The sequence below is a fragment of the Mesoplodon bidens genome (genome assembly GCF_964165515.1).
Source record: "Mesoplodon bidens genome assembly, contig: HAP1_SCAFFOLD_183, whole genome shotgun sequence".
Lineage (NCBI taxonomy): Eukaryota > Metazoa > Chordata > Mammalia > Artiodactyla > Ziphiidae > Mesoplodon > Mesoplodon bidens.
The window spans coordinates 212,244-234,368 of NW_027672278.1; the positions used below are offsets into that span (position 1 = coordinate 212,244).

A 22,125-nucleotide genomic window follows, 5' to 3' on the forward strand; every position below is an offset into this window, starting at 1 on the left:
TGTACTTTTTTGTGTTTTTCAAGTTTTCTGCTTGAACGTGTATTGCTTTGTAATCAGAAAAACCACCTATCATATATTTTAAAAGAATATATGTTTAAGGTGAGAATTCCCTGGCAGTCCAGTGGTTAGGACTCCACACTTCCACTGCAGAGGGCCCGGGTTCGATCCCTGGTCGGGGAACTAAGATCCTGCAAGATGCTCCACATGGCCAAAAAAAAAAAAAAAAAGAAGAATATATGTTTAAGGTATCAATGAAAAAATAAAATATTGCTAGACAATACCCACAAAGCGATCATCTGAATGCACAGCTGATAGTTTGGATTAAATGTATTTTCTTAAGGGTCACATTCATACACATGAAGTATCAGGGATCACACTGAATACACAAAATCAAACATACCATAGGTTCAATTATGTTTCCCAAGTAAAACAGCAAAAATCTGTGAAGACACAGTTTCATGTGGACGTCCTGTTTTCTGAGACCAGCATGAGGAGGTAGACTCTTCAGAGCTAGGAGGACCATGGTTTTGCAAAGCTCCAAATACTAGTGGGTCTTCTGGGAATCACATGTAAAAAATATTTACTGCCCAAATGACATTAGAAGAATAGTGGGAACATTTTAAATCACTCTTAATCTTCTCAAAGCAGTTCCCAATGAAATGTTTTACTGTGTCCCCTTTCTTATCTCCTCGTTGTCATCAACTCACTACTCCAAACCCACATGTTTAAACAGGGAAAGAGAGTGAAAGCATAAGGTAAATGATGGACAACCACAAACCTTTGACGACCCCAAAAGAGCTCTTTGGCTCACTTTTTTTTTTAACTCTGCTTTATATGATCAACTGCAGAGGAAATTTGTTCTTCACTGTTTGCAGGCCTCCACCTGTACACATGATGGGGTTCTCTTGTGTTTGCAGTTCCTAAATTCTTCAGACACCATGTGGCTTCACTGAAGGAAAATCCTTGCAGGTCCGACTCCCCATTGTGTAAGGTCAGGTGGAAAAGCCTTTTGTGATTAACTCGGCCACTGTGTGTCCCTTGGTATTTGGAACTTCAGTGGGAGTTTTTATTAGGTGTCCGCATTTTGAATGCTGACTCACATAAGCTTCATCTACTGGGAAAAGCAGATAAATGTAGCGCTTTGGACACCAAGTCGAATCCCAGCTCTCCCACTAGCTGGGACCTCGAGCAGGTCCACTTACTATGGTTATCCGTCTTTCTAAACACAGTCTTCTCCCACTTTGTTTCCGACACAGTTTCCTTACGCTGCCCCTCCTCCCCAAGAACCAGTGAAGACTCTGAGAAGCCTGATCAACATCCGAAAGGATACACTAAGACTCGTCAAGTAAGTTCAAGTTCCCAGCCAGCAGGGGCCATGTTCCAGGGGCCCTTCTTCGTGAAGGGACAGCCAACTCCCCAGGGGACCCACAGAACAGTTTCTGCCAGACCCAGAGCCCAGCATCTAGGCCTCCGGGCCGTGGGCTGCTTGCATGAAGGGTCTCCGCACCTAGATTCTTCAGAACTTTCTCTGAGAGTCAGTGTTTGGGAAGAACTTTCACTCTCCTGGAAGCTGTCATGATTACCCCGGTATGGTGAACCTTCCAGAAAAAGAACAGTTGGAGGAGAAAGTGAATTCTGCAGATACCTCGACAAGCCTGTGTGAAGATGGGATGTTTGAACTTGGTGCAGGAAATCCTTATTTTATTGCCTATATTTCCTTTTTAATTTATTCTTAATCTCATGTTCCCTTCCTCTGGTGCACTGGGTTTGTTGTTTAATCACCACTGTCAGTACTAATTATCATCAACGTTTGCCTTCTTTGTGCTGTCCCTGAGATAGCACGATTTTTTTTTTTTTGACTGCCTGGCGAGGCTTGTGAGATCTTAGTTTCCTGACTGGGGATTGAACCCGGGCCCCCTGCAGTGGAAGCACAGAGTTCTAACCCTGGATCACCAGGGAAGTCCCAGAGATAATGTGATTTTTAAACAGATGCTGCTCTCCAGAGAGCAAGTCTGTCTACTAAGACTCACTGGTTCCCTGGGGAGACAGATTTGGTTAGGGCAAACCAGAGGTCCCACATTTTTCTCAATTGACAAAGGAAGATGACTCAGAGACCATTTTATGCTTGTATAGATCAGGGAGTTTATTTCTCTCTGATCATCTTTTTAAAATATAACCACTTCAGGGACTTCCCTGGCGGTCCAGTGATTAAGACTTCACCTTCCAATGCAGGGGGTGTGGGTTCGATCTCTGCTCGGGGAGCTAAGATCCCACGTGCCTCGAGGCCAAAAAACCAAAACATAAAACAGAAGCAATATGGTAACAAATTCAATAAAGACTTTAAAAATGGTCCACATCAAAAAAATCTTAAAAAATAAATTTTTAGGAATAAAATATAACCACTTCATTGAGATATAGTTCATATACCATACAGTTCATTCATTTAAAGTGTACAATTCAGTGATTTTTTTAAGTATTTATTTTTTATTTGGTTGCACTGGGTCTTAGTTGCGGCAGGCAGGCTCCTTAGTTGTGGCATGCAAACTCTTAATTGCAGCATGTGAAGTCTTAGTTGCGACATGCATGTGGAATCTACTTCCCTGAGTGGGGATCAAACCCGGGTCCCCTACATTGGGATCGCGGACTCTTATACGCTGTGCCACCAGGGAGGTCCCCCGATTCAGTGATTTTTAGTTATTCACAGAGTTGTGCAACCATCACTACTATCTAATTTTAGAACATTTTCATCACCTCGAAAAGAAACCCGATACTTATTATTACCCGATACTCATTATTAATCATCCCCCATTTCCCCCGGAAACCCCTCTTCCTGGCCTAAGCAGCCACTAATCTGTTTTGTCTCAGTTTTTTAAGATTTTATTTGTCCCTGAGGTTTTCAACTGCCTCCCCAGCCACTCGCACCCCCGGGGTCAACCCTGGGGATGGCACAGCCAAGGGGAAACTCTTAGCTGCAGAAGAGTCTGCAGCCGGGAGTCACCTCTCCACCGGGGAGTTCCTGATGCAGCAGGATAGATGGAGGCTACTGAGGCCTCGGGAGCCTGCCAGCTGTCAGCTGCTCCGGCCACTTGTTTCTCTCATCACATATGGTCTGCTCGCGTATTTGATGGAGATGGATTCAAGGGTCTGAGGCCCCTTGAGGTCCTGGCCTCGGACGTGGCAGCCTGGCTGCAGCTCTAGAATAAAATGAGGCAACTGCTCTGAGCTTCTGGTTCTCACCTGTAAAATAGTGAACCAACCTTACCTTTCATGGCTGTTGTCAAAATTAAAGGGGATAATGAAAGGGAAAGCACCTGGTGATCAATACATGTTAAGGGCTTCCCTGGTGGTGCAGTGGTTGAGAGTCCGCCCACCGACGCAGGAGACATGGGTTCGTGCCCCAGTCCGGGAGGATCCCATGTGCCGTGGAGCGGCTGGGCCCGTGAGCCATGGCCGCTGAGCCTGCGTGTCCGGAACCTGTGCTCCAAAACGGGAGAGGCCACAACAGTGAGAGGCCTGCATACCACACACACAAAAGAATAAAATAAAAGTTATCTATTCAGCCCACATATCCACAGAAAGGTAGCTTAATAGATTTTTTTTTTTTTGCGTTACGCGGGCCTCTCACTGTTGTGGCCTCTCCCGTTGAGGAGCTCAGGCTCCGGATGCACAGGCTCAGCAGCCATGGCTCACGGGCCCAGCCGCTCCATGGCATGTGGGATCCTCCCGGACCAGGGCAAGAACCCGTGTCCCCTGCATCAGCGGGCGGACTCTCAACCACTGCGCCACCAGGGAAGCCCTGAAGAGATAACTTTAATAGCATTACCAAGCAAGGGCAAAGGAAAGAGATTATAAAGATCTTTTCTTCTCTTTTCTCTTCCAGTCTATACTGAGAACCTGTTGAGAACAGGCATGAGACAGAGGAAACTGTCAGATAGTAACCTTTGCTTTGCTTCCCACTTTGGCCAACAGCTACATCCCCAAGGACAACAGCCTGCAGTCAGAGACGGTGCACTACAAGCGTGGGGTGTGCCAGCAGTTCTGCCTGCCCTCCCACACCGTGGATCCCTCCGAGTGGGCTGAAGAGGAGGTGAGCTGCCGGCTGGCGGAGGGGACCGGCCGCTGGGAGGAAGTGCAGGGCAGGTTCTGCCCACAGACCCGCAGGGCGTGGGAGCTACTCAGGACCCTGGCCAGCAGCAAAGGATAGGCCCGGGTACTCGAAGGCCATGCTCCCCTTCAGCCTTGTAACGTCTTCATGCCCTGGGAAGGGTACATCTAACTTTTCTGTCCCAAAGTAGCCCATTAACCCAGGATATTTTGAGAAAGCCATGCCCAAAGGCAAGACCTGCAGGTTAGAAGCCTTTACATCTATGAGATTTTTTACAAAGAGGCTGGTGGCCTTCAATTCCACGGACTTAGGTAGTTAACCAGGTTGATGGATGAAGAGCAGAGATGAGGTTCAGGCTTCCTGATGAGACCTCCCTTTCTGACAGATTACTGTGCCCTTTAAATGTGTTAAGCCCTTTTTTTTTCCCTTTTCTTTCAGCTTGGCTTTGACCTGGATAGAGAGGTTTACCCGTTAGTGGTCCATGCTGTGGTGGATGAAGGAGATGGTACGGGTGCTTCCTGTCTTCTTTGGCTGCACACGTGCCCGTATGTATCGTGCAGGCCTGGCAGCGCCTGCAGCCTCAGAAAAACACGCCTCCCCCGTGGGTATCAGGCAGTTCCCACATCCCCACACACTCTTGCTCCCACGCTCCTCGGGGGAGAGTCCTATTGGGTGACGTAACCTGCCCCTTCCTGTGACAGCCAGAGGGTTCATTTTGCCAGACTGTGGGACCCGGAGAAGGTGAGTGGAATCGACGTGTGTTGTTGGCTTTCTTCTTCTTCATCCTTGTGCCTTTATTTGTTTCAGAGTATTTTGGCCATTGCCACGTCCTGCTGGGCACTTTTGAAAAGGTCAGTGGGTAATGTTATAGGGCCTCACTTTGGTACATGTTGCTCTGTCTTTCCTGTGAGGACACGTGGAGCCCTGTTCGCTGGCTGCCTGGGCTCAGCAGAGTGGGTCCGGCTCGCAGGCTGCGCAGGGAGCTGGGGGAAGCACCACACCGGGGGCTACGCCACCAACTTGCTGCATGACCTTCAACTCCTTAGGCCCCGTTTCCTCTTCTTCTTTTTTTAAAATATTTATTTATTTATGTATTGGCTGCGTCAGGTCTTATTTATGGCACTCAGGATCTTCTTTGTGCTGCCAGGGCTTCTCTCTAGTTGTAGTGCATGGGCTCAGTAGTTGCGGTGCTCGGGCTTAGTTGTCCCACAGCATGTGGGATCTTAGTTCTCTGACCGATTCTTAGCCACTAAACCACCAGGGAAGTCCATCATTTCCTCTTCTTAAAGCAGAAGGGCTAGATTATGTGCTTGAAAACCCTTCCTGTATTAGGAGTCTGTCATTCCACACTGGCAGGGTGTGGGGCCTTGGGTGGGGTGCCTCCAGGAGGTGTGTAATTGAGAGAAGTAACAAAAGATCAGCTGATCCTCATTGCCTTCCTTCATAACTGTGTATTTTCGCTCCAGCACACAGATGGGACTTTCTGTGTCAAGCCCCTCAAGCAGAAACAAGTAGTAAGTATTAGAGGGCCAGGGATGGGTGGTGTACCCCCTTCTCTCTCTCCACTCCTTTGCTAAAGCACTCTTCTTTCCCTTCCACCCCCCCCCCTTTTTTTAAATCAAAGAACAAAAGCAAGCAGGGAATGCTTTTCTGTGTTGGAAACTACTTGGGTGTCCTGAAAGGAATACTGATTTTTGGTATCTCTGTTGTTCCAGAATTGTTGGTGGTGAGGCAGCCATTATCTGAGCAGAGGACTTTAGAAAATGAAAGGGCAAGATTTATCTCCTGACTTTAGTTTTAAGAAGAATGTTGTTATTTAAAATGCCAGGGTGAGAAACATTTCCAGCTAAAGGATCAAAGTATTGGGGTCCAGTTCAAGGCCAATTGGAGCTCTTGGATTAATTTATCCCAACACTCCTTTTCTCACATTCCAAGTTTGCTGGCTATCTGCCCCCTTCCAGAATGATCAGACAAGTTAAGCATATGTGTGCTGGAAGTCCTAAGCCCCACTGTGTGCCAACACTTTCCTTCCACACTTGCAGAGGCAGGAGCAGGGTCATGGAAGACAAGGAGGTGTGTCATTGCCAAGGGAAGGTGTGTCATCACACGGAGGGTGTGGAGCAGTCGGGTGGGGGGCAGGGTAGGCCTCGGGTTGAGATGAAAAGAAAGGCGCCCCCCGCAGATGGATGACAGATATCTTAAATTCTACATCATTCATTCTTTCAGTTATCAAGTGCCATCCACCCTTAATGAGGTCAATAGTAGTCAGTAATACTTTAGTATAAATTTGTTGATAATGTCCTTTCCAACATAATCACTGTGTTAAAGCAAGTTTTAAGAGAGGCAGAGGAGATAACAGATCCTGAGCCCAGGGTACAGCCTGGAAAGGCCTGGCCTCCGTGAGTTGCCTCTTGGGAAGGCCTGGTTCCCCAGGACTCCTGGATGGGATGGAAAGGCTAGGGTAGCTCAAGGGAAATGGTTTATCTCTTCTTCTGTTGCTAGATTGGCATCAGCAACAGCCTTTGTCAGACTGGAGAGTGGGATGTGAAATCGGTGACAGGGTGGGCCTTAGGGACGGGGATCACTGGGACAGGGTGGGGGGCAGGGGAGAGGAGTGGGCAGGCATAAAGAAACAAGGGAGGGGCCAGCTTTGGCACCAACATGGCCCAAGCTAGTGGGAGTCAAACTGGGCATTGAAGTTGAGGTTCTAATGTTTTTTGGGTTTTTTGGTGGGGGGTGTTGTCTCTGCCTTGGGGCTTGCGGGATCTTAGTTCCCTGACCAGGTATTGAACCCAGGCCCCCTGGTGGTGAGAACGCTGAGTCCTAACCACTGGACCTCCAGGCAGTTCCCAAGTTGAGGTTTTAAGGAGCAGGGCCAAGAGAGTTCACATTTTCCGCGTGTTGGAGACGGGGTGGCTCCGTGGCCAGGGAGGGGGCGCAATCGGACCCCCCTTCAAGGTCCTGCTCTCTCTTTGCTTCTGCATTTTCCCTTCCCCTCTTTTCCTTGCCCATTTCTTCTCTTTCTTTCCCATTTCCATTGCTTCCCGTTTATAATGTCTAAACTTAGCTTTTATTACATAGCCAATGCTTCTGACACATGGTCTTCCATCCTTTTCCTAGTTTCTGCCTTCCTTGACTGTCGTTATAGCAACCTGCAGTAGGAGTGTTACTGTTGTATTTGCGCACGTTCCCTGTTGGGGATAAGGGCGGGTGAATTAAGCATTTGATTTTCGTTCCCCTCCCAAAGAGAACACATAAGTAAATAAGAGCCTCCTTTACTCTCCTAGGCCTTTGATTTTTTTTCATTGTGAATCAGTAGTCCTTGGTTACCGAAGGAGGTAGGGGGGTGGGGGGTGAGTTCCCACTCATCTCTCGGAGAACCAGCCTGCCCTTGAACTTTTCCATTTGCTCTTCAGGTGGATGGGGTCAGCTACCTCCTTCAGGAGATCTATGGAATTGAAAACAAGTACAACACGCAAGAGTCTAAGGCAATTTCCATCCACCGTTCTGAATGCACTCTTCCCAGGAGGCAGAGTGAGAACTTCTCTGATCCAGCCAGGATCTAGGAACTTAGCATGCCAGACTCTGGAATCCATTTGGTCCTAGAAGGGTATTTCTTCTTCCTCGTTTCAGATGACTATACTTATATAACTTTGGAAATGAGAACATAGGCTGGTTTGGATCGGTTCTTTGGCAGGGCTCTGCTCACTCAGTTCATTGCTCCCCACTTCCCTGGGTGGCCTCCTGGGCCTCTTCAGCTCTGACTTTCAGACAGGACCAGATCTCAACCTCAGAGGATGGGCTTGAGACAAACAGTTGCCCGAAGAAGTGAAACTCAGTGTGCCAATGCACTTGGTAAACTTCCAAGTTCAATGTAGTTTACCAAGTGCATTGTCTCAGCTCTGAAGGCAGGCCGCCTTCTAAAGAAAGTATGTGACGTGAGGGTCTTTGTGACACTGGCTAAATTTCTGTCCCCCGGCCAGGTGGCTGAGGATGAAGTGAGTGATAACAGTGCCAAATGTGTGGTGTGTCTCTCAGACGTGCGGGACACCTTGATTCTGCCATGTCATCACCTCTGCCTGTGTAACACGTGCGCCGACACCCTGCGCTACCAGGCCAACACCTGCCCCATCTGCTGACTGCATAAGCCCCGGAGGCCCTGCTGGGTCGCCGAGGTCAGCCCTCGGGGGAGAAGGGGTCGTGGCTTCTGTGCGTGCCCTTGTCCATCTTGACTCCTGCATCACCGTGTCCTGATGGCCTGTTTTCTTCTTCACAGCTTTCCGGGCACAGCTTCAGATAAGAGCCATGAGGAAGAAACTGGGCCCTCTGTCCCCAACCAGCTTTAACCCCATCCTCTCATCCCAGACATCCGACTCAGAAGAGCATTCAGTAAGTTGGGCTTTTTTCACCTTTTGTCCTTCTTCACGTGACTTTGTGGCAAGTAATAAAACCTTGGCATTCTCAAGTACTGAGTAAGCTGGCAGAGATCATGTTGTGTTAAACACCAGCCAATAGTACAGTGGAAAATGAGGTTCTGATCATTAAAACCTCCACTTTCCACCTTGGGGGCTCAGCGTCCAGTTAACATTTACCATCCCTAGAGCTGTCAGCTTGCTGTTTCACTCCAGTGTCTGAGCAGATGGGGGTGGGGATGGGGTCCTGCTCTGGAACGTCCCCAAGCAGAAACAAGGGGATGATTGTTTGGGATTTAGATACAATTTACCATTTTTTAATCTGAATCCTCTGAGAAGGTAACTGTTTTTCTTTGTCTTATTTTGTGGCTTCAGGGACTGGGAGCCACGTAGATGATATAATTCACCTCTGTCTCGTGGTGTAAGTGATGGTGTCAAGACTCCACGCTTTGTAGTTGTAGACCAGAAGGTCTTGTCTTTAGGTTAACATGCTAGTGGAAGAGATTAATTATCAATTATTCAGTAAATGGTATTGGAACGATGAGGTAGTGCTTTAGGGAGGAACAATCAGTTTAGCACTTCACTCCTTACCAGATAACAAATTCCAGGCAGGGTAACTAGTTAACTGCACTAAAAACAGAGCAAGCCAAACATTAAAAACCTAGAATAAATTATAGATGATTCTTTAGTTGACTATGGATGGGAGAGGGCTCTCTAAGCTTGAAAACAATGGAATGCTACCAAAAAAAGAAACTGTAGATTTTTTTTTTTTGGCCACGCCGCATGGCATGTGGGATCTTAGTTCCCCAACCAGAAATCAAACGCTCACCCGCTGCAGTGGAAGTGCGGAGTCTTAACCGCTGGACTGCCAGTGAAGTCCCGAACATGTAGATTTTTTTTAATGTTTTTTTTTGTTTGTGTGTTTGTTTGTTTTTTTTGCAATACGCGGGCCTCTCACTGTTGTGTCCTCTTCCATTGCAGAACACAGGCTCCGGACACACAGGCTCAGTGGCCATGGCTCATGGGCCCAGCCGCTCCGTGGCATGTGGGATCCTCCCGGACCGGGGGGGTCACGAACCCGTGTCCCCTACATCAGCAGGCGGACTCTCAACCACTGTGCCACCAGGGAAGCACCCCGAACATGTAGATTTTATCGCATAAAAATGTTTAAACTTTAGATGTGTAAAAGATTACCAAAGTTAAAAACAAACAGCAAATCATCTAAAGAAAAAAAAATGTACTCACAACGTTTGCATCAGAGGAAAGGCTAGTATCTTTATCATAACCCACTTGAATGAAATAGTAGATAAATGGGGCAAAGGATATAAAAAATTTCTCAGAAGAGGAAACATAGCTGGTCAACTGTCATTTTTTAAAAAGTCAACCACGTGAAAAATCAACAACATGCAAATTAAGGTGAGAGACCATTTTTCACCTTTCACATTTAAAAACTTCCTTTTTTAAAATACTCCATGCTGGCCAAGAAGCAATTAAAACAGGTAATCTGTACTGCTTGTAAGGGTGTAACTAGAAAGATCACTGAAAATAAACAAAACAAAACAGCTGTATATATTAAGAGCCTTAAAAACATTTGTACTTGGTAATCTAAGGTCTTAGAATTTAATACCCAGAAAATGATCTGAAAAAAAGAGATTTATGCCCAATAGATGAACAGATGTTCATCAAAGTGTTGTTTACAGTAGGAAATGGACACAACTAAATAGCCAGCACCAATGGAAGAGTAAGGAAATGTATGGTATCTATGAAAAGGGATGCATGTGAAGGAAAATATTTATGTTCTGTGAGGTAAGCGGGGTATAAAATTATCATTAACACATTGATCACAACTGTGTAAACAGTACAGAGGAAAAAACATTGGAAGAAAATAACACTAGAATGCTAACAACAGTTATCACTTTGGGTGATTTGATGGTTAATGACTTTTTTCCTTCTTTACACCTTTATGTATTTTCCAAATTTCCTGTAATGAACATATATTTCTACTATAATCGGAAAAAATCAACAGTATTAAGAAGAAGTCCATCGGTAAGCAGAGTCAAGGAACATGTGGTTCTCTGTTATTTTATCTTTCTTCCGCTTCTGATACAGCTTTCCTTTCCCAGAGTCCCAGACTAGATATAAAAGACAGTGTTTTTCCAACGTAGAGGAAGAAACACGCTCGTACCATAAAACGAAGAGTATTTAATTAATTTCCCAACCTGTCTCTGATTCCCCTAGTCCTCGGAGAACATTCCACCGGGTTATGAAGTGGTGTCTCTTCTGGAGGCCCTCAACGGGCCCCTTACCCCATCCCCGGCAGTCCCCGCACTCCACGTGCTTGGAGACAGACACCTGTTGGGAATGCTGCCTTCCTACAGCAGTGACGGCCACCTGCCTCCTGTCCGGATGCTCTCCCCCCTCGACCGCCTGTCCGACTGCAGCAGCCCAGGACTCAAGCTCAGAAATAGTCTCTCCAAGTGAGTAGTCTGCATGCAATAGCGTTGGCCCTGGGGTCCTTGATGAGATGCTCTCAATCCATCTTTCACCTCCTCGGTGCTGGCTTGAGTCCCAAGTCCCAGGGCAGTGTAGACCCTCTGGGCTGCTCCCAGAGCTGCTCATTCCACTTATGACCTGGGCTAGCACCCATCCCTTGGGAGAGGAAAATAAGATGGTACATGGGTACTTAGGAGGATCCAGACGGACGAACCTCTCACGTATTCTGTTGTGGGAGGAGAGTATGGGGTATAGGGATGATGACATCATTAGGGTCATTCAGGCCCCTGGGAGCATCACTTAGTCTGAGGACCGAAGGAACCTTGTGATCTGTGTTTCTTAGGCGTTTACATCCAACTAGGAGCAAGTCATAATAAGTTTCCACGGCAGAGGAAAGGAGGATAATTTTACAGATGAAAATATTGAAACCCTCAAAATGTCAGTGGATTTCCCCCAGTTCAGACACAATTGTTTGAAAGAGCTAAAGGTAAAACTCCGATTTTCCCATGCCCAGAAGAGGCCTCAGACCCTCTGGTGCCCTTTCTCACGTCCCCACTCCTTCCTAAGATTTAGGTTCCCTCCGGTTCCCCTCAGGGCCCTCTTCTCCCTGTGACATCTGGTTAATGGGAGTGCAGGCGAGTTCTGTTCTTTAAGGGGCATTGGCTGCAGCTGCTTCTCCCTCCGGGCTTATGCAGGTCCATCTCCCAGAATTCTTCTGTGCTGCACGAAGAGGAAGATGAGCGTTCATGCAGCGAATCTGAGACGCCCCTGTCTCAGAGACCGTCAGCCCAACATCTCAGAGAGGTAATGTGCATTGTCCTTCCTTGTTTGGTTTTGGACTCCAGGTGCTCTCTTTCCTGCCTGCTGGCCTCTGCCGGCCCGTCTGGTCTCATTCATTCATCAAATGCCTTTTGAGCACTCTCTGAGACAGCAGCAAGGGCGTCACCAGACTCAGTCTTTTCTCAGTGTACGGGGCCTGCGTTACTGACCAGGCATGATCTTTTATGCTGAGAACAGCAGCAGTGGGGAGACACAAAAGTCCTGCCCTCCTGGCGCTTACAGTCTTCGTGATTGGGGTGGGGGTGTACACAAAAGACAGTCAGTACAAAACAATTGTGTCAGGTGTTACCGGGGATCCGTGTGTCACGTAAGGGTGGGGAGGCTTGCTTTAAAAAGTGGTCCATGGACAAGGGGACTCCCCTGGCTGTCCAGTGGTTAGGACTCCGTGCTTCCACTGCAAGGGCTGTGGGTTCAATCCCTGGTTGGGGAACTAAGATCCCACATGCCACACAGTTGCAGGCAAAAAAAAAAAGTGGTCCATGGACAGAGGAGGTGAGACGAACTGGGCAGATGTCTGAGGAGGGCAAGTTCTGGATGCAGGCTCAGCTGGTGGAAAAGCCGGGCAGCTGAGTGGAAGATGGGATCCTCTACCCTGTGCACCCTCACAGGCTTTATGTAACAGAGGTCAGCGGGCTGTCGAGCCCACCCCTGGCAAGGCGGTGGGCAGGGTGCAGTGGAGCATAGGAAGGTGTAAAGTGGTTCCTGTCCTGAGGAGCTCATGGTCCAGTAGGAGACAGGACATGTACATGAATAACAACACCACATCTGGCACATAGGTGTTAGTAAGTGTTTGTTGAATGAGTAAATAAATTTTAACCAGAGAAAGGAAGGGCTCCCAAAACAGAGACACTGACGTGCTGTGGAGGATCACGTCAAGTGAAGGGAACCAGAAGCAGTGATGGCGGACCAGCGTTTGAGCTGAATATCAAAATTTCTTAGACACGAAGAGATAGGTGAGAGAAACATTCCTGGTGGCAGGGACAGTACACGTGAAGCACGGAGCAGAAGTGGGGGCCCTGAGCAGGCCAGTGGTACGGTGGGAACGTGGCTTCACGAGGGCCCACATGGCGGAGGTGTGCAGACTGGATTACGCAGGAGACAGACCAAGCCAGGCAGGAGGGTTGCCTGAACCAAGGTTTTTTTTTTAAATTTATTTATTTTATTTATTTATTTTTTTGGCTGCGCTGGGTCTCCGTTGCTGCGCACAGGCTTTCTCTAGTTGTGGCGGGTGGGGGCTACTCTTCATCGTGGAGCGTGGGCTTCTCATTGCGGCGGCTTCCCTTGTGGCAGAGCACGGGCTCTGGGCACGCGGGCTTCAGTAGTTGTGGCATGCGGGCTCAGTAGTTGTGGCACACGGGCTCAGTAGTTGTGGCTCATGGGCCTAGTTTCTCTGTGGCATGTGGGATTTTCCCAGACCAGAGCTTGAACCCGTATCCGCTGCATTGGTAGGCGGATCCTTAACGACTGCTGCACCAGGGAAGCCCATGATCCAAGGTTTTAAGAAAAGAAGACCTGGAAGAGAGAACACAGGCTGTAGAAAGAGAATCAGTAGGCCTTTGCATCTGCCCTGGGGTGCACCGAGGTTGCGAGCCCAGGTGACTGATGGGGGTGCCGGGCGTGGGCTGAGGGACAGGCGGTGTTTGTATTAGATCCATCAAGCTGGAACTAACCCTCCATCCCAGAGGAGAAGCCCAGCAGGTACCGGGGCCTCCGCTGGTTCTGTGTTCTCTCCCTTCAGAAGAAGAGCTGTTTGTCCACGTACCACAAAAAAACAAAAAAACAAAACAAAACAAAAAAAAGGAGAGCTGTTAGTAATCCTGGGGAAACCTGGGGTGTTCCCGTGTCACAGCTGCTGGGTGACCAGTGTCACCTGAGCTGCGGTCTTTGTGTGGCTCCAGCAGCTGCTGGGCCTCGGGCAGGATGTGCTGGCACCTCCCCTCGGGAGACAGCCAGTCCGGGTCAGGGGTGCACAGGAGTGATGAGAGGAGAGACCAGCCCTCCCTCTGCATGTCGCCTCCTGCCGCCCTTCCCAGATCCCCTTTCCTCCTCCTCGCACGGGTGCCCTGCCCTGTCTCCTCCCCTCTAACATGTTTGACTGGCGCTTACTTCTTTCCCACCCAGGAATGTGGCATCACCCCAGAAAGTGAGAACCTGACCTTGTCACCGAAAGGAGCTATTGACCAGTCGTCCTGCACAGGGACGCCTCTCTCCTCCACAATTTCCTCCCCAGAAGGTACATGATGGTGGATGGGAACAACTGCAGGTCCTTCCCCGTCAGCCGAGTCCATAGTGCTGCTAATATTTCCTCCCGGATGGACTAGGGAGCAGCAAACTAATACCTAAGTGGCAGACAAAATAGGCCCCAGCTTGAGAGGAAGTGAGACTCGCTCCCTTGCAATGAGAGGGTGGTCTAGCGGCTGAGCTGGGGGAGAAGCTGGTATCTCACTCCCAGTCCTGCTGTCATAAGGGTTTCTTTAACATTATGACAGGGAAAAGCAAATCCCTCATCCTTGAGGTTGAGTTTGGAGCTCTAAAACATAAAGGAGCCAAACCTTGGAAAACCTTCCATCTAAACCCTATTTGGTGAGGGCAAGGCTAGGCCGCTGGTGTCCTCACTGCCCGGGTGCAGCGAGAGAGCTCTGCTCCCAGTGCACTCACAGCAGCCGGGCCTGACCTCCATGTCCTTCCTCCAACTCCTGTCTCCAAAGACCCTGCCAGCAGCAGTCTGGCCCAGTCGGTCATGTCCATGGTGTCCTCCCAGATCAGCACCGACACCGCCTACTACATGTCCGGTTCCTACATTGCCCCTGGCACGGAAGAGGACGGGGAGGCTCTCCCCTGGCCCCGGGCTGCCAGCAGGATACCCTCAGAAGAAGCAGAGGTAAGAGAGGAGCATGGGATCGCCCTCGCTGCTCTGCTATGCTCTGTACTCGAGTCCCAAGGAGCTCACTCCAGGGCCTGCAAGGGAGATTGGCAAAGCCCCCCAGTGCTCGACAGGGGAGCCCTGAAAAACAGGGTAACTTGTCTTTGAATCCAAGAATCCCTCAGATGTGATCTTTCGTGTGGCACCACTTCGGGCCTGAGGACTTGGTTTGGGTTTGCTGCCAGGCGAGCTGGGTAGGAGAGCCAGTGGCATCTGCACCTTGACTTTTGTTGCTCCTTTGCAGGTGACACCAGTGGCGTCTCCGGACTGCAACTTTGCAGGCCTCGCCACCGCCGCCAAAGAGCAGGATGCAGAGGTAAGAGCAAGATGGACGCTGGTGCCCCCTCCGCGGTCAGAGGGACTGCTGGCGCTGGCAGAGGATGCAAATAGGATGGGGGTTGTTCTGGAAGAAGCCTTCCAAGGTGGTGCACTTGGATCTGTTAGAGGAAGGGTGCAGAGCAGAGGGACTGTCCGATTAGCAGAGGGCGCTGGTCTCAGCGTAATAGGCGTGGAGTGAGTTCGAGAGGGAAGTCTTCCAGGCCAGAACCTTGAGAGGATGTTTGTCCTCCAATTCACTGAGTATTTACCTGGCACAGGCATCTCACATCTTCCTGGCACTGGGGGACACAAAGACAGAGTGACATGGCTTTTGTCTGCCCACGCCCCCAATCCACCCATCCCACCCATCCCGGAGCTCCATCTGATGGAGGAATCAGAGTTATAACTCAGCGTGAGAAGTGCTCTGACGGAGATGTGACCGAAGTATATGGAATGCCCAGCTCCCAGTGGGGACTCTACAACTTCCTTTTGAGCCAGATATTCTCAAAGGAGTATCTGGATGGGGGTGGGGATCGTAAAGGGTTTCTGAAAGTTTTATGATCTCACGGTTTGCTTTCTCATTTGACAACTTTTATTTCCACCTGAGAGAAACAGTGTGAGCTAAACTATTACCAAGGCTATTCCTGACAGTCCCACGGTCCCTCTGTAAGGTGCCTCAGACCTGGTCCCTCTGTAACGTGCATCAGACCTGGTCCCTACGGGCCGATCCTGCCTCGCCAAGCAAAATCTGCCTCTGCTGGGCCTCCCAGCCATCTCACACGGACTGGAAACGTATGGTTACCATGAGGGTGATTAGTTCTGTCTTCTGACAATCAGTAGACTCATTTCACTGCATTATGGACTGACAGTGCCTTCCTTCTGTCCTAGGGAAATGATGTTCTAGAAGAAGAGGACGGATCACCCACACAAGAAGATCGTAAAAGACCTGGTCTTTTGCTCCCTTTTATTATATTTCTTTCACGGGTATTCTCTAAAGGGTACAGAAAGGGGCACTGGTGTGACTTGGTGGCACTGCTCAAGGGTGTGGCTTTGGGGAAAGGTTGTCTTCTTGATGGAATATCAAAGCAAGCAGGGTATCTGAGGACCTCAGCAGCCTTCCTGGCTCTTTCTGGGCCTCTGAGCCAAGGCTGCAGAAGATACATGGAGTTCTCCGTCTACGTTGAGTAGATCCTGAAGCTTCTTGGGCAACTGCCATCACCTTCCTTCCTGCTTCAGCTTCTCAGCTGAGTCTCACAGAACTGCTCTAGCAGCCCCAAAGTTCATCTGCAGCAGGAGAACAGCTTCCTCCCCTTGGGGGAACCGACTGTTAGGCAGTAGGTTTTCCTGCTTTAGTGAAGAAAACGGCTGATGTTACAGTAGCAGAAGGATCACAGCCCTGGCGGCACAGCAAAGGTGAGGTGAAGAGACGTTAGCAGCTCAGCGTGCACTAGTGTTTGTAGGCTATTGGAACGAGTCTCTTTACCATCGTTCAGGCCTCAAGTAGATTTTTTTTTTAATTGGAAGAGTTGGTTTACAATGTTGTGTTAGTTTCTGCTGTACAGCCACGTGAATCAATTATACATATACATATATCCACTCTTTTTTTAGATTCTTTTCCCATATAGGCCATTACAGGGTACTGAGTAGAGTCCCCTGTGCTCTACAGCAGGTCCTTATTAGTTATCTATTTTAGATATAGTAGTGTGTATATGTCAATCCCAATCTCCCAATTTATCCCTCCCCTCCCATCCCCCACGCCGTAACCATAAGTTGGTTTTCTACATCTGTGACTCTACTCCTATTTTGTAAATAAGGTCAATTATATCTTCAGTCGGAAGAGTTTTGTTTCTAGTAAGCCAAGAAGCAAAGGAACGACCTACATATAGAGCAAGGAAGCAGGTGGGGGGGAAGGCGAGCTTGGAATCCCACCTGGGAGTGTAGGACCAGGCATCCCAGGAACCGGTGTCTCTTCCCTCTGCTCCTCTGAGGTGCCTCCACAGAAGGGCAACCTTCAGATCAAACCTGGATCCCAGCCTGGATGCAGATGTCATGCTAGTCACTTCTGCTTTGGCCATGGCAGTTGCTTGGGGGGCGGTGTGGTGTGCAGGGGGTGCGCATGTGCACTTGACCACTCTCTCCTGGCCAAGTAGTGCCGGAGGATGGGTGGTCGCCCAGGCTGTGCCTCTGCCGCACGCACACACCAACCAAGCTGGGGTTGGGCGCTACCTCCCTTCGGTTGATGTCTTCAGGGCGCAAGACTCCGAGTTCTCCATTGTGATTGTCGTCCCCAGTAGAATATTTGCTTCTAAAAGGCACAGGGCCATACGTGGTTTCCGCCTGACATTCCATATGTGGTTTCCACCTGACATGCTGTACACAGTAGATGTATGTTTCTTCCTCTCCCTTTCACCAAGGAAAAAACAACCGGGTGGGGGGCTTGAAAAAATAACATCTAAAACTGTGCCCTTCCCATCTTACACGACTGTAGGTTTCTGGTCAGCCCCTTAAAACATACTCAGAATAGCAAATTAACTCTCAAAGAAAATAAATCATAATTTTGTGAATGAAGCGATTCTTTGATTTGAGGTTCAAAATTACGGGACTGAAGAGCTTTAATTGCCATTTTATATATTAGACATTTCGTAGAGCCTTGTGGTCATAAACACATACCACGTGCACTGACAGACAAAGGCCGCAGCCCGGGGTCACTTCCCCCGTGGCTCTCCTAGCTCTTCCAGCCTGGCTTAGCTCTGCTCTGGGCCCAGGTCTGCGTGTCCAAATCCCACAGACCTCCCCAGTTTCTGATTTCCCAGGAACAAAGGCTGGAAAGGGGCCAGTTAAGGAAACAGAGCAGAACAGAGCGAGAACACAAACGTACCCACACAGTTTCCTTTATTGTCCACTCTCCCCACTTAATTATTGTCTTTTTTTTAACATATGATTTGATGTTTTTTGTCTCCATCCTTAACATTTTTATTTTAAGGACAGCAAAGCAGAGAAAAACACAGCCAGGTCCTCTCTAACTGCCTTAACTCCATTACAGGCCAGAGGACATTCGCATTTCTAGGTATGGAGTGTGACAATAACAATGACTTTGACATCGCCAGCATGAAAGCACTGGACAATAAGCTGTGCTCTGCGGTCTGCTTACCCGGTGAGTGGCAGTCTGCTGAACATGATCTTGGTGGGAGACGCTCCCGTGCTCACACCCCTGCTCTCACCCTGGGACACCCATCTCCTGCCCTGCAGTTCCTGCAAGAAGGCATGGGCTTTGCTAAGGTGCTGGGAGCCAGTTGCTGAAAGGAAGTGAGGCGGCCTCGGGAGAGTCCTTCGGCAAAGAGCGACTCTGCTCTAAGCGAAACTATTTGGGCATGGAGAAAGGCGCAAAAATACCTCCAAAGCCTTTCGATTTGGCCTGACCTTTCCGCCTCCATCATGATCTTGCAGATCCCATGGCAGGGGGCCTGGTCTTGTTTCCATCAACAGGCAGTTTAAGGCAGACACGGCCTCTGTGATAAGGTCTTGGAAAGAGAGCCTGAGCCCTTGAAAAGGGAACCTGTAGCCCCTCAGAGGAGAGTGGTTAGTTAGGATCAGAGAGGAATTTCAAAGCCAGCATTTTATAGACTAGCTCTGTGACCCAGTGAGCCCTGGGCTACCACCAGTTGCCTTGTGCTCCCTAGATTTGGATCCCAAAGGAACGATCAGGGGTCGAGGGTGACTCTTCTCCCTGGAGCCCTAACTCTATAAATTCAATCAGGGCCATCAACATGCCCCTTATTCCTTCTCATGACACTAAACTGAATCCGGGATGAGTTCTCAGGAGGAACCCACCTGTCAGTCACACTCTGGGCACTGATGTCCCTCTGCTCCGTGCTCACCAAGGGCTTCACCAACCATGGCTCTAAAGCCACGTCTTGCCCGGTGGACTAGGTCGATATTGCCCCTCCTGGGTTCACGGCAGAGACTGCCTTCATGTTGCATGGTTTGTAAACTCTTAAACATGCCCTGGATATGTTTAAGCTTCAGGACAGCCACGTCCCGTCATAGGTCCAGTGCTTTACTCTCTTGGTGATGTGGCTACCGGTGCTGCAGAGACACAAACTCCTGTGGTTGCCACTCTCCATCAGATTGCAAAAGACCCGGGTCCTAACCCCTCTGGCCCCATGCAGGCTTGTGGTGGAAGAAGCCATAATCCCCAGAGACTACTACCACGGCCTTCCCAGGGGCTCTCCGGTCCCTTCCCACTTAGCATTGACCCAGCCAGGCCTGGGCCAGAGCAGCTGAGGTCCAGGGTACACTTCACTTCCTGCCTTCCCACTCTTTACCTGGCTTCTGTCTGTCCATTTGTTTCTCATGTCTTTTTGCCAAATGTACGTCTGTCTGTCCAGTTTGTTTATTTTGAAACTCATTTAGGTTATCCAGACTTCGTGTGAAAGTTCATGTTCACCCACACCCAACCCCAAGCTTGCTGGGCACTCGCACATCCGAGGGGCCCTCGCTGAGGCTTCCATTCCTAACTGGCAAGAGCCTGTATTAAATATGCTGAGATTTTCCAGGAAAAAACATATTTGTGAGACTAGATTAATCCCTGTTCACAAAAGCGGGGATGCTTCTGTGGCAAAGGTTACAGGCAGGATTTGTTTTGGTCACTAGTTGGGGAAGATAACATCTCTGCCCTCACTCCGCCCTGAGTCTGTGGCAGCTGTGCCGGCCAGCCGCTCACTGGGTTTCAAGAGAGGAATCTAGGCTCCTGCCTCCCCACAGTGGCTCCCCAGCAACCCCCGTGTTTGGCAGAGAGAGCTCCTGGGAATTGTTTCAGCCACCCATGCTGGTGGAAACTGACCCCAGGCTTTCTGCTTCCTCCTCTCCCTAACTCCTTCGGGCCAACCTGCTGGTGGATGTTTATTCCACTCTGGGATTGCGGCAGGGGAGCGAGACCTGGAAGGAAAACAATGCCTGGGCTTCTTTACGGTGATCTCGGGAGCCAGCCATTCTCAGATTAAACTGGCTTCACGGTTCAGGCCAGACATGAAACCGAATGACAGTGGCGGCTGCCGGAGGAGGGAGTTGAGGGTCGCATCGTAGCCTCACCCCGAGGTCTCAAGGGCTCTTACAGGAGAAGGAAAGTGCATCTGCTCTCTTGGTAAAATGTTTCTCAGGTTCTGCTGTTAGCGTCACACTGGTAGTAAAGAGCTGGGGAACTCTCCGGAAGCATCTGTCGGGTTAATGTCAGGTTAATGACAGGAGCATCCACTGTGGTAGGTCCCGTGGAATCAACAGGCCTCAGCACGCTCAGCTGTAAGTTCAAAGTTCCATCCTATGACTGAGGTGCCTCAGGCTGGCTTGGCCATCAGGACAGCTACTCAGGCACTTGGTCCCCCTCTCCACGCTGTTTCCCTCCCCACACGGATGCCACTCCCCTCATGGTGCACCCACAAAGAGGGAGCCCGGGGAGCATCCCATGGTCCACCCTCCCCAGGCCCACAGGTGCTCTGCCAGGAGCCCCAGCTGCTGGCAAGGATGGCTCAGGTTCCCATCCTCGCTGCTCTCATCACCCTTGTGGGAGTGATGCTGAGAAAGTACCTGTGTCATTCCAGCACCTCTTCCCTTAAGAAGCCTCTGGGTCTTCTTTGGCCCCAAGACCAAGGGGTGGGGGAGGTGGTATGTTCTGAGATTGTTCTGCAAGGTTCTCAAAGGGAGGAAATCTGAGTTGACCATTGTAGGTGATGAGCCTATTAGAATCGCGAGGCCGTGCTAGGTGAAGGGGCTCCAAGGAATCTGATGGAGTATCACACAGGTGGCAGGATAGTGGTCAGGGGACCAGTGACAATTCTGTGAAAAGGCTCTGGGGAGTGTGATGGGAAAGAGCAAAGGAAATTTGAGTTTATTAGTGGAAATACAATTTTTTTTTTTTTGTGGTACGCGGGCCTCTCACTGTTGTGGCCTCTCCCGTTGCGGAGCACAGGCTCCGGACACGCAGGCTCAGCGGCCATGGCTCACGGGCCCAGCTGCTCCGTGGCATTTGGGATTTTCCCAGACCGGGGCATGAACCCGTGTCCCCTGCATCGTCAGACAGACTCTCAACCACTGTGCCATCAGGCAAGCCCAATACAGATGTTTTTAAATGATGACATTGGACAGGAGTGGGCATACTGATGAAATCTAAAAGTACTTATGGAGGGAATTCCCTGGCAGTCCAGTGGTTAGGACTCAGCACTTTCACTGCAGTGGCCTGGTTCAATCCCTGGTCGGAGAACTAAGATCCTCCAAGCCACTGCACAGCCAAAAACAAAAGTACCTATGGAGATCTGAAATAACCCAAGACGTAGACGCCACTAGGAAGGGCTATGCTTCTCAGATACTAAGCAAAAATCTGATTTAATTTTCTCTTTTCCTGGAGAGAAACTCTAGAAGATGGTGGAACTGTTACAGACCTTAAATTTAATTAGTGGCTGGGTAGAGGCAGGAAGGAGGTGTCTGGAATCCCCCTAGATGTGCTCCCCAAATCTGCCTCTAGAGGTCTCTTCACTCCCCCGTTTCTGAGCCTGAGGATGGAATTAAGTGGAAACCACCTTCTCTACCTCCTGTGAAGGATTTTGAATCTCCAGGCTCCCTTTTCTGGCTGAGGGCTGGACAGAATGGTAGCACTCGCTCAGGAAGTCCTCCTGCGCCTTCCAGGCTTACCTTCTGCATCCAGGATGCACGGAGCAGCAGGGTTTCACCGAGGGTCTGGCAGAGCATTTTTAGAGAAAAGAGCACCACCGACTGTACCAAGAAGCCGGGGAGAACAGAGACTTCAGGTCTGAGTCTTGAGGCTGTTTCAGAAGGAGCCAGTTTTCAGCCATGTCTCAGAATCTGGACCAGTGGTGTTTGTAGCAAGGGCTCAAGAATTTAGAGCCTGGCAGCCTGGCAGCCAGTGGTGGTGGCAGCGAGGCTGCGGCAGTGTTTTGATTTGACTTTGTGTGTGTGTGTGCATGCGTGTGTGTGTGTGTGTGTGTGTCTCTTCTCTCCCGTTTACCAGTTGCTTTTGGTCT

At 49.6% G+C, this 22,125-nt stretch overlaps 1 protein-coding gene across 1 annotated transcript in view; it reads left to right on the top strand.

The window, feature by feature from the left end:
* LOC308610394 (E3 ubiquitin ligase RNF157-like) overlaps window positions 1-22,125 on the top strand; it is a gene marked incomplete at both ends in the record, with an annotated part of 67,838 nt that overhangs the window by 40,114 nt on the left and 5,599 nt on the right. The window contains 16 exon segments of the mRNA XM_081259545.1: window positions 1,257-1,345; window positions 3,970-4,087; window positions 4,544-4,610; window positions 4,913-4,956; window positions 5,572-5,619; window positions 7,522-7,593; window positions 8,089-8,241; window positions 8,245-8,248; window positions 8,382-8,494; window positions 10,756-10,994; window positions 11,706-11,814; window positions 13,972-14,083; window positions 14,559-14,731; window positions 15,018-15,089; window positions 15,980-16,028; window positions 18,135-18,353. Of these exon segments, the coding sequence (XP_081115671.1) occupies window positions 1,257-1,345; window positions 3,970-4,087; window positions 4,544-4,610; window positions 4,913-4,956; window positions 5,572-5,619; window positions 7,522-7,593; window positions 8,089-8,241; window positions 8,245-8,248; window positions 8,382-8,494; window positions 10,756-10,994; window positions 11,706-11,814; window positions 13,972-14,083; window positions 14,559-14,731; window positions 15,018-15,089; window positions 15,980-16,028; window positions 18,135-18,353 (1,681 nt within the window).